The 11,834-nt window shown below is 38.9% G+C and overlaps 1 protein-coding gene across 1 annotated transcript in view; it reads right to left on the bottom strand.

Annotated features, from left to right (window-relative positions):
• Positions 1 to 60: 60 nt before the first annotated feature.
• Positions 61 to 11,834, bottom strand: part of LAMA1 (laminin subunit alpha 1) — a 79,593-nt gene continuing 67,819 nt past the window's right edge. The window contains exons 51-62 of the mRNA XM_059469496.1: positions 11,597 to 11,711; positions 11,239 to 11,409; positions 10,643 to 10,794; positions 9,966 to 10,151; positions 9,330 to 9,492; positions 8,103 to 8,215; positions 6,866 to 7,055; positions 4,770 to 4,928; positions 3,531 to 3,684; positions 2,393 to 2,526; positions 1,090 to 1,312; positions 61 to 627 (exon numbers count right to left, since the gene is read on the bottom strand). Of these exons, the coding sequence (XP_059325479.1) occupies positions 467 to 627; positions 1,090 to 1,312; positions 2,393 to 2,526; positions 3,531 to 3,684; positions 4,770 to 4,928; positions 6,866 to 7,055; positions 8,103 to 8,215; positions 9,330 to 9,492; positions 9,966 to 10,151; positions 10,643 to 10,794; positions 11,239 to 11,409; positions 11,597 to 11,711 (1,921 nt within the window). The 3' untranslated portion in view covers positions 61 to 466. The remainder of the gene's footprint in view (positions 628 to 1,089; positions 1,313 to 2,392; positions 2,527 to 3,530; positions 3,685 to 4,769; positions 4,929 to 6,865; positions 7,056 to 8,102; positions 8,216 to 9,329; positions 9,493 to 9,965; positions 10,152 to 10,642; positions 10,795 to 11,238; positions 11,410 to 11,596; positions 11,712 to 11,834) is intronic.

Below are 11,834 nucleotides of genomic sequence, written 5' to 3'. Positions count from 1 at the left end.
TTGTGACTTCTCAGCCTTCCAGCTCTTTTTCTTCTAACTAAAATACATGGACAACTGAACTACTTGAAATAATGCAGTTTATTGTAGTTTTATTATGTGGTCCAAAATGATTACCTTCTTACAAAACTGCCAACACATAATAAAATGAAATACTGTCAAGTAATCAAAAGAAAACATACTGTAAACACTGATTAATAAAAATTCCCAAAAGAAAAATACCCAAGTAATGCCATTAAAATTGTTCTAGAGGTATTTGTTGTTTAAAACCATTTAGTTAAAATGCAGATGTGGAGTTTCTGATTAAAAAAATAAATGACCTGAGTTGGAAAACAACCAGAAAAATCAAATAGATGCAGGTTCTTATCAGTTCTTCTTTTCATTATGAAAGGAGAATGCAAAATAACAGATCAACAACAACAACAACAACAAAAAACCCTCTCTCAATCCAGACAGGCTTTGCTACAGTTCAGTGCTCAGCCCCAGGGCAGGAATGAGGAAATACTCCACGCAGGTCAAAAGCTCTGCTAAAGTCAAACAATTCTCTATGTTGGCCCTTGGTCAAAACAAGGTTCCTCAAACAGCCACGGAATGAGGTCTTGCTTGTGAGGCAGTTTTGCTTGACATCAGCTGAAAAACAAACATGAAATACATAAAATCTATTTCTACCAAACTGAAAAAAAAATTACAAAGATCCAGGTTATTAAAATTCTCCCCCTCTGAAATGAGAAATACAAACAACACCTGGGGAGCATCAAGTTCCATTCATGTTTGGATGAGGTGTGACATCCCAACATGGACAGTCACTGCTCTTTTCAGACATAAGTCATGCACAGCAATCACTTGGCAGAGTTTGCAGAAATAGTTTTTGCCAGGGGACAATGGAAGATGAGAGGGAAAAACAGAGGAGAAAGCCACTCTGCATGGGTGTTTATGAAGTTAAAATAGAAACTAGCAGAATATGAAGCAACAGCTGAGCTGTACACAGTCACAGTTCCCATGGCAAACAAAAAGGGAGCACATGTTAAGAGTCATTCTTGTGAGAGTGAGCAGAGGAGGGACAGGAGGGAAAGGAAATATTATTGTACCTACCAGGATAACCTCCAACATAAATGGGATTGTTTGTATCTGCAGATGTTGACTGGACGTAGGGATTATCAGTGTGAACCAAATTCCCATCAATTATCAGTGAAATGTGATGTTTGCTTTTGTTTGCTTGAAGCTTGTGCCATTTCCCATCACACAAGCTCTTTGTGCCTCTTGGTTCGTAGGAAGCTGTTAGCCTGCCAGCTCCATTGTTGACATGGAATAAAACCTGTGCAAACAGTCAGATGCCAATGAAGATATAAAGTAAGAACACATGAACTAATCTGCCTAGCTAAAAGCACAATCACACTGGTGCAGAGATTTCCATTTTAAATGTTTGGCAATACACGCAGTTAATGTTTACTTTGATGGGTAGAGTAGATCCTTATTAAAGTGGTTTTTAAAATTTTAAACAATAAGGTCTACCTATGCAATGGTCCATTGATACACTTCACTAGGGATTTCAATGTTTCTTACAAATACAAATCAAGACCTTTTGCACAGAACCCGAGACTTCAGATCTGAAAGATGAATCACTGTATATAACTTAAGAGAAAGAAGAATGGCCTGAAAGCACTTGTCATTGCCAATACATGCATTTATTTTTTTCATGCATTTATTTTTCAAAGCAGCAGACATTTCCTCAACTCTGCGGTGAGGATTAATATGTACATATTACATATTAATACTGGGAAAGTATGTCCCACAAAAACAGTGATATTTAACAGTGTCTCCAGCTAGGAAGCTTTGAATAAAAAATGAGCTATTTCTGCAAAAACAAACACTTAAGAGCAATCAAGTGTATGTTTTTTTTATGCAAGAGATGACTGGAAAACTATGTATATTGATTGTTAAAAGGTTTATGGAGCATAATGGCCAGTAGAAGTAGAGAATGAGTTAATTGCTCATGAATATTGAAGAAGAGGTTACAAAACAGTGTACATTGTGTATGCAGTATTTTTCTCAAAGACAAGGATAGCTTTATGGCAGAAAAAGTATTAAGCAATAAAAAAGATATATATTTGGTCTAAAATACAAGGTATGTAGTACAGGAGGTCAGAGTGGCTGCACACTAACATAAATTACACTAATTAAAAATCCAAAAAGTTCCAGTGACTTCTGCTAATCGCACATTTTATCATACAATGGCAGTGAGAAACCTCGAGACAAAGTCTGTCCCGCATTTGTTCTGTGGGAATGTGCCTCCATCACACCTGACTGGTGCCTATTTCATGCATTCCAAGGGCTCTAGCCTCGCAGTTTCTAACAAGCCCCGTGTACAGCAGTGCGCCTGCACAGGGCAGCCTACCTTGCCGTGTACGATCTCCAGCCCAATCGCATCGACCCTGGCGCTGCTGACGCCCAGGAGAACGCCGTGCGCCGCCGTGGTGCGGAACTCCAGCGAGATGTTCACGTCAGAACGCACCTTGTAGCCTTCCCTGACTGGAAATAAGTTAGAAGCTTCTAGCAGAAGACTTGCAACCCACAATACAGAGCTAAATATATGCATTACCATTAAAAGGTCTAAAAAATTTGTTAATCATGCTGCTAGCATTTGACCTTGCAATACCTCTGGACAATAAGTTTTCCAAAGTCATAATTCCCATTTTTTACTGGAAAAGATAAACTCCCAAATAAGTTTTCTTTTATTAATTCACATTTAATCCATTCTATCTCATCTGTAAGAAACAGTAAAGAGCACAAATGCAATCCTTCATGTTACTTCACAAGTCTTTTGTCTTCATATTTGTGACAGTGGTCACAGGGGGTCTTCAGGTGAGGGAAGAGACAAGAATGTTGACTCCATGTTTAGAAGGCTTGATTTATTATTTTATTATATATATTACATTATAACTAACTAAAAAGAAAAGAAAGAAATGTTTCCCTCTCAGAAGGGAAACTGAGCTAAGAATAGAAAGAAAAGAATGATAACAAAAGGCAGCTCTCTCGGACTGTGTCCGAGATAGCTCAGCCTTGATTGGCCATTAATTATAAACATCCAAGATGGGCCAATCAAAAATCTACTTGATGCATTCCACAACAGCAGATAACTATTGTTTACATTTTGTTTCTGAGGCCCTGAGGCCTCAGCTTCTCAGAAAAAAAAAAAATCCTAAAAAAAAGATTTTCACAAAAGATGTGTGCAACAATATTCTTTATCAGACCTTAACATCATGAACATGGATATTCTTAGCTAATAAAGATGTAGTTCATTTCTTTCCCACTGCTAAAACCATTATCTCTTTTATTTATAAGACAGCCCTTTGCAGAAATGACCACTTTTGGATGAATGAAGTGAAAGGACTCAGTTAGAAATCCACATGCAGGGCATGCACTCACTGTGTGAGGAGTCAGTTAATTACACACAGTTCCAGTAAGACCTGAAAGGAGTATGTTTTCATTAATATTAATTCAGTCAGGCACTGTTTTCATTTAATGACACTTACCAAGAGCAGCAAAGCCACTTCCATCAAAGAAGGTACCATCCTGCACTGTTTCATAGCATTTATTCACAGCAAAGATAGAGACAGGACTCTCGTTGTCCAATTGTTTGCCATTAATTGTCATGCTACCAATGCAGGCAGGAATACTGTGAGTAACCTAAGCATAAGGAGACATAAGAGACAATGTTTAGTATAAACTGCTGTGATGCTCTCTTAGGGATTCACCTGATCTTATTGTAGATAAAATATTATACAAACAAAACACAGCAGAATTTAAAATACTTCCGTAATTAAATTTCTAGTATTACATATAATTATGTAAGGCACATAATGTGTTAGAGTCAAAATCAAATAGTTTAGAACCAGAGTACATATTTGCTTGACTGTGAGCAGGGATACACTCAACAGTAAAAACATTCCAAACATGCTTTAGCAAATTAATGAGTAATCAAAATTTTTGTAGGATATTTTGCAAGTTCTCTTCATCAAAAAGATTAATCTGAATCACTCCAGAGGGTGGCTGGGCACTGGAAGAGGTTCCTCAAGGGACATGGTCACAGCACCAGCCTGACAGAGTTCAAGAAGCATTTGGACAATGCTCTCAGGCACAAGGTGAGACTCTTGGGGTGTCCTGTGCAGGGCCAGGAGTTGGACTTTGATGATCCTTGAGGATCCCTTCAAAATCAAGACATTCTACAATTCTATGAGAAACATTATCATATCACCGGAATCCTCATTAATAGGGCTGCACAAGGAGGAAGGTGACAAAACCTACCCTCTAAAAGGATGTATTAAAAATATGCTTTAATCTAAAGACAGCTAAACCCTTTCTTTCACAGCCTTTCAGAGATATTTAAGGCACCTAATTTCTGTTTGAATGCAAGAGAAGTCAGGTACCAAAATGTCTGATATTTTAGGTCATGTTTTTACCTTATACTGTGAAAGACAGGAATTTAGATTCTTTATTCATTTTTAACAGAGAAACAGAATGAAAAAAAAAAGTTCTGCTAAGGGCTATTACTAACACACAAGGATATAAGCTGTAGCTGGACTCATTAAGCCACAGAAAGCCACAGAAAGATTTATCTGGTAAAGGGTCATTACTTTCCTCGTTGCTTCTTTCCCTAAGTACTTCTTTTGAGCCTGTCAGAGACAGGATGCTGATTTAGATGAGTTTCTTGCACTGTGCTCATTCTGGTCTTGCAAAATGCCAGAGGCACCCCCCACCCCAAGCCTTCTTACATTCCCAAGATTCTTTGGCACGTAGTCTAAGGGGAGTCCTCCCACATAGAGCTTCCCTTCCACATCCAAGGTGGTACCATCTCCCAGGGCATTGACTGCTACCAGCTCCTGTCCATCCACAATGATTGTTCCTTTTCTTTTAACATATTCCGTCTTTACCTGGAAAAAAGGGAAGTGTGCGAACATAAATGAGTAAGCTAAATTTGTTACCTAGTCATCATTTGCCATAGAAATAAGAGCAAGACAATTGTTTAGTGGTTCAATTGCTTTGACATTCTGTTCTGAGGCAACCTCTTGAAATTCTTCCTGAGGCTGAGACCATTTCTGAATACAACCAAGCAGTTAAACAGCTTTCTTGCCTTCCCAAGGGCTCACAATGATTTCATAATGTCCTGCCTAAGGTTTTCAGTGTTTTATTATTTCTTTAAATCACCAGTTTATTGCCTTAGGATATGGGCAGGTCACTGAGTTTGCAGAAAGGCATTCTGTGCTGGCCTCCTGCAATTATTGTGCTGCCCAACAGCTGAGACATCTCAGGTCTCTGAAGTGCTGTCATTTTATGATAGGCAGTGCTACATTGGTTTTGACCAAAAAAGCTTTCCAGTTATGTGCATCTTGTTCACTTATGCCCTTATGCCTGCCTTGCCCTAAAACAGTTACATGTTGCTGAGGGAAGTCAGCTAGCCATTTATTCTTCTCTATTTACTTTTAGCCCCACTCAGAACCATGAGTAGGTTCAACCCAAAGTTTCATGAACATTTGGGCTGGTAAGGGGATAAAGGGGTAAAGCAGGGTGGTATGAGCTGAGGGGAGAGAATGAAAAGAAGTGGCTTTTTTTTCAGTAGCAATGCATATTAGTTTGCATAGATTGCAGAGGGACTGCAATGATTACCCCAGCTGGGAAGTGGTGTGACTCAGCCTTAATCTCTAATAAAAAAGGCTGAAGCTCCTGCTTTGTGGCCTGGGTAGTAAAGATAGGTCAGCTCTTATATGGAATCTGTTCAGCTCTTAAAAGGTGGATAGTGTCACATGTAGGAGTTTTATGTGAGTATGTGTAATTTTTAAACATGCAGCTGTAAGTCCTGGAGCATACTTCCTCTTTCAGGGTAGGCAGCAGAGCTTAACTGTGATATCTCTGACAGAAGTTCACATTTCCTTCCTTCATGTTAATTTCTGCTGGTTTTTCTTCTGGCGATTATTTATAAAAAGCTAAAAGAACTCTGCTGATTCCCAAGGCACCTAGGAAAGCTGGCAGCTTTGTGTCATCAATCACTTTGTCCCACAAAAGTCACTTCTTAGAGTGAAGGCCTTCACATACAGATAAGGGAGGGGAAACTTAGCAGGATGAAATTGTCATCCTCACCTGCCTTTAGGACAAGTGATAACCTCAGAGTTACTTCTAAAACTCCTGCAAACATCACAGTCACTTCTCACACAGAAAGCCAGAGCCAGTGGCAGGTGGGTTGCTCGGAGGAATTGGGCCAATAGAGACTGACACAATCTTGGTGCAGAAGGCCCTGAGTGCTATGTGACACCTCCAAGCTGCAGACATAATTTCTACTCAATTCTACTTAAGTCCTCCATTAATTTCAAATGTCCCCCTTTCTCATGTTGCCTTGACCAAGGAAAGGACAGACAGTGCTTCCCTGTTGTCACTAGCTGCTGTGACATGCTCAGGCAATAAGCAAATAAGTGGGAGAAAAGAGAAATGCTGCACCCACAAATCTCTGTCACTCTGAAGTGCAGATCTTTGGTGGCATAATGCACTGAAAGCTCTCTGTGGAAAAGGTCAGATTTTTTTGTACCTTTCCATTGGGTCCTTCTCTGTTGAAGATGACCGTCAGTACACAGTTGGTGAACTATTTAATTCTGAAATAGTTTGAGATACTTGACAGTAGTTGGAAGATGGATTTGGTGTACAATTAATGACAATTCTAAAAGGAAATAATTATCAAATAAAAATTTTCTGAACAACTTCATGATTGGGTTAGAACCAGTGTGCTTTTGCAACAGAAATCACAAAGAAAAAGCAAGAAAAATCCATACCAGTACCTCCAGGGAAGGGAAAATAGAGCACAAAATTGGCAACCACCTACCGTATGCCATTTTCCATCACTGACAACAGCAGGGTGAAGAGCTACTGCTTTTCCTTTGCCTAAATCAAATGAGAAATGGAGCTGTCCCCCATAAAGCTGTAGGGCTGCATAATCAACCTGGTTTTGGTGAGCCATGTAGTAAATCAGGCCACTGGAGGCAAAGGTTCTGAGATTCAGCTGGACGGAAAGCCTAGACAATAAAAATTCAGTGTTACTTAAAGGTCTTTCTTCTGCAGTGATGAAAAGCTTTTCTGGACACAGAGAACAGCCTAAACCAATTTATTGTTATGAAAGGAGATTTATTATTACACAGGCCAGAGAAGTAGAATTTAGGTTGATTTTAAGAAAGAATGACTTATAATGTATTTCATAATGGAAATCAGTGCTGTACCTGTCAGACGTAGAAAAAGTGCTTGTCAAAGAGTGAGATGAACTTTAAGAGGGACAGGCTCAGCTGTTTGTGACTGCAAGCTTGCTTACTGCTCCAAGAAAGGAACCCATTCCAGGGTAACTTTATGGCATCCATTACTATTAGGCAGGCTTGCTGGGATATTATGGGCAGACTGAGAACAGAGGGAGGCTTAAAAGGCAGAAGAGATGAATGAGCCATTTATTATGGAGACACCAGGTTCAGACTAGATGGCATCAATCCTCTGCAGTGTCCTTTGCTTAGAAGCTGTAACAGAAGGGCTAGAAGGAAAAAACACTCTTTTCTCAATGCCTGCAGAGACTTCCTGAGCTGAAAGAAGCAAATGCAAGTGACTTGCAGGCTGTGTGATGGGAACCTTGCTGGGAGACTCTTAAACAAGTAAAAGAGGCAGAGGTGCTATCACACATTAGGTCCCAACAAAATTATTCTTCTCAGTAGTCTTTTCTCCTTCAAGTGCACCTTCAAAGATGGAAGGTGTACTTGCAGAATATAGAGAGGAGCGGGTGAGATGTCACATGCATCAGACAAAGGAATGGGAACTGGATGTGAGTTCTGCATGTGGGAAAAAGAAATCAAAGTACTTACAGAAGGTAATGTGAGACTCAGATCTGAGGGGATAAAAATGCAGAATTCTGACCATGAGTTACTAAACCTGGGATATGATACTTTCTTTCATGAGGAGCCCACAGAAACCTGAAGTGAGGACCATGTTCAAAGCCGGCAATCAATCATGGAACCCATCACTGCCCTTCTTGCAGCTCAATACAAAATAACACTGTGTGCATTTGTAATTCAGGATATACTCACTTCTTCCTGACAGCAGACTGATTGAAGAGCAGGGTCAAGTGGCTGCCTTTGGCAAGTCCAAACTGATGGGCACCTTGAACATGATCAGGCAGCTCATCTTTTGCACAAACTACCTGTTAATGAAAGGAATTTATTAAGTAGGATAATGTCAGGTTCTGCCCAGAAACTGTTGAATGACAATGTGCCTGCATAGAGCTTTGTAGGAAGCAAAACTAGGCCACAAGAAAACCACAAAGTACACAGAATAACATCAATTAACTAACCTCATAATCATTCCAACGTATCTTCAGGCTCAAAAAGAACTGGTTCTAATGATTAAGCTATGTCTTGTAGACAGCATTGACCTTTTCTACTGAGAAATGTTTGTAGCTTGAGACACATTCAATTCACTTTTCGTCTTAATTGACAGCCTTTTTAACAACAAATGCTGGAAGTTCAATTTCAGTGTGAAAATCTTATAGGTTTGGTAGAAATATTTTACTATTTTATGAGGACACACATTTTTGTTATGATTTGGGGTATGGAGACCTGAGTAACAGAGCATGAGCCAAAGCTACATTTTAGCTCTAAAAAGGACAACTTATTTCTTTTTATAGTCCCAAGTTGTATGCATGAAATCTTGCTTGCTGTTGCCACAGGAAAATGGTTGCAGGATCCTTTGGAAACCCTTCATTGTAAAGATGTGCAGCTGCAGGAGGAGAGAAGTAATGCTGCCTTCTCTCTTGGGAACAGGGACTGTGTGAGAGGAAACAGGTGCCAAGCAAGCTGCATTCAGACACTGTGTCTCTCTCAAGTGGTTTGTGCCTCCTCTCTGACACAGAGCAGACACTGCATGAGTGTGACCAAGAAAATATCATGCAGAACTGCACAGCTAATGCAAATCTGCACCAAGTCCCTTTGGCAGGAATACACTAAAGATAATAGTTACTGTCAAGTCCTTCTGTTGGAGATTATCATTTCACTTTTTTTCTCTTTTTTTTTTCTTTTGTTGTTGTTGTTGTTGCTGCTGAAAGATTGATAAACCTAACTACTTTTCCATTCCAAATGGCCAACAGGCTGCTGCAAGGGATAGTATCAGTTTTTCTACAGGAAACAATAATTTCAAATCAACATCCATTGAAACATTCCATACTGAAGAGGAAGCAAATATATGCAATCTATAATTTAATAATTCTCCAGAAAGAAAGGAAAAAAGAGGTGGCAACAGAGCTTTGCTGCAATACATACTTTTTTTGAGTCTGTGAGAGGTCTCAGGGGAACTGGTAAAGCCTGAAGTTCAGGTTGAATCATGATGTCCGATGGCTGTACAGCTGTCTTAGGCTTCTCTGACAGAAAGCAGCTGTCCATATCCACATGCTCATACTTCATGGAAGTGGTAAAATATAAAAGCCTATATTAAAACAAAACAAATCGAAACAAACATTTTAAGAGGTGCATTTCTGCTTATTTCCAAAGCAGAAGGAGAGTATTTAACAAGGTCTTTCAGTAATATCAGGAAAAAAGGAAAAAAGTGTCACCTCTGACAAACAGATTGAGAAGCAGCAAATAATCTGTCCATAGAACAATATAAATCTACAATATTTCTGGAAAATAATTTTGTCTGTCACTGAAGATGAAATTATAGTAGAGAAAGCTGTGCTTTGTGCAGCATCTCCATAAAAATTAAAGACATTTTAAATACCATTTAAAAATATAGCTGGTAATACCCATTTTCTGGCTGTTATAATACCCAGATCGTGTGTACCATGCATATCTTATGTTAAAAACCAGGCAAAAAGAAGTGTCATGGAAGAGATCACAAACTACATTTAACAATTACTGTACATGGTTTTCCAAAACTAGGCAGTTACCCTTCTGACTTACTCCTTGTTAAAAATAAGGTTGCTGATACAGCCATGAAAGGAGCCAGCCAATTTCAGCCCTAAGATGCCCTCTCCTGCTGGAATGCCACCAGCGTAGAAGTTGGAAATATTAATGGGACTATTTTCTGCTGCTGAACCAAGCCTCAATTCTGCAGGTTTACTTTCGTCCACCTGTACAGTTATGATCCTGAAAAAGAGAAAGTAGGGAAAACATTGAACAAGGTCTTAGAAACTCATTTTCAGATGAAAAGCATTCCTGTCAGCCTCAAAAACATCCTCTTCTAATAAATAAAGGCTCCATCACTTTGATAATAACTTCAATATCTTAAAACTGGAAGCCATTCTTTTGATGATTTTTAAAATGTAAAATTTTGTCAAATACCTTTCTAAATTATTTTGATAGCTGTGTATCTTTTCTCTAATACTATTTAGTATGCTTTGTACTCAAGTGCCCCAAGCTGTTCTAGAGATTTTGAGAGCTTTCAGCTACACCTCTATCAGTGGCTGTATGCTGTATACAATTACCATGTAAATCAGAACGTCTGCATTGACAGCAGAAAAACACAGCCCTGATTATCCCACCTAATAAGCTAGCAAAGGCAATTCCTCAGAGAGTGCAGTGAACTGACAACAATATGCAATAATTAAACAGGTAGTACTCTTTGCAGTCACATGTACCTCTTATTCCGAATTAGGATGACAGAGTGTTCTTGTCCATCACTGTATGTTCCATTAGCAGACTGAAGAACTACTTTCCTAGTACTTGCTCTATCTCCAGCATTAACATGCACTGCAAGATGACCATCAATCAGCATGATGGAAAAGAAGGGCTGTAGATTTAATCAGAGGATTAATTTTTAACTCCAGCTCAATCTTCAAGACACTAATTTAGTGTTTAACTAGAACATACATGGGAAAAATTAACCTCCAAACTTGTTGCAAACTTTTTAATGAAACTCATAGACAAGTAGGAGTTGTATCGGTACTTCTCCAAGTACCAATACCATACCTCTCAGAGTGCAAAGCTTTCTAACAGCAAACACAAAAAAAAGCTGGACATTTCTCTGGTCAAACACTCTAGGTAAAATGCAGGAGGTTTCTTTATACACTCACACCCACCCACTCCTTCTCTTAGAGCAGGAAATAGTAAGACTTTCTCTTTGGATTCTAGAAGCTCCAACTCAGATACACAATATATATAGCAAGCTGCCTTGATTTTACAAAATAAAAATGGCAAAAATAATCCGCAAAACTTCTTTGTTTCTGGTACTTGCCAAGTGTGCTTGTCTTCGTTGTCGCCTTTCCAGTCCCCTGCTGATCCCAGCAAGGATGATGCCACTGCTGTTCTTTGTAGCAAAAGTTGCCATCAGTTCTGACTCTGGGCTTAAGGAATTAGGCACCAACTCAATATATCCATTTTTCATGATGCTTACACTGTGAATAGGCTATTTTATGAAGAACAGAAGTAATTACTCAATTCATCCATACATAGTGTCAGGTAAAAAAAAATCAAATATAGATTAGATTCTCTTAGAATTTTTGAAGATAAATCTGTTACAAATCACTGTAAACACCACTATTCATTATTCTATTAAAACAAAGATCAGATCACAAGACTTTAAAGTCTCCTACCTCCAATACACAGCCTTTTCGTACTCCATATGAATTTCTAAGCAAATCAAAGGTGGAACGAGATATTTCCAGATTCTTGATGCATCCCACATACATTCTACTATTAAGACCTTTCCTGAAACAAAAAACAAGGCTTTCTTTCCAAGGAGTGGTACTTGGAATCTCCTGGGAGAAAAGATTAATTTCTCTTCAATAAGAAAAGAAAGAGACATCTGTTTTAAATGATGCAGTCGGTCTG

Source organism: Ammospiza nelsoni, chromosome 1 (assembly GCF_027579445.1).
Source record: "Ammospiza nelsoni isolate bAmmNel1 chromosome 1, bAmmNel1.pri, whole genome shotgun sequence".
In the NCBI taxonomy this organism is placed as follows: Eukaryota; Metazoa; Chordata; class Aves; order Passeriformes; family Passerellidae; genus Ammospiza; species Ammospiza nelsoni.
This window is presented reverse-complemented; position numbering and strand designations above follow the sequence as displayed.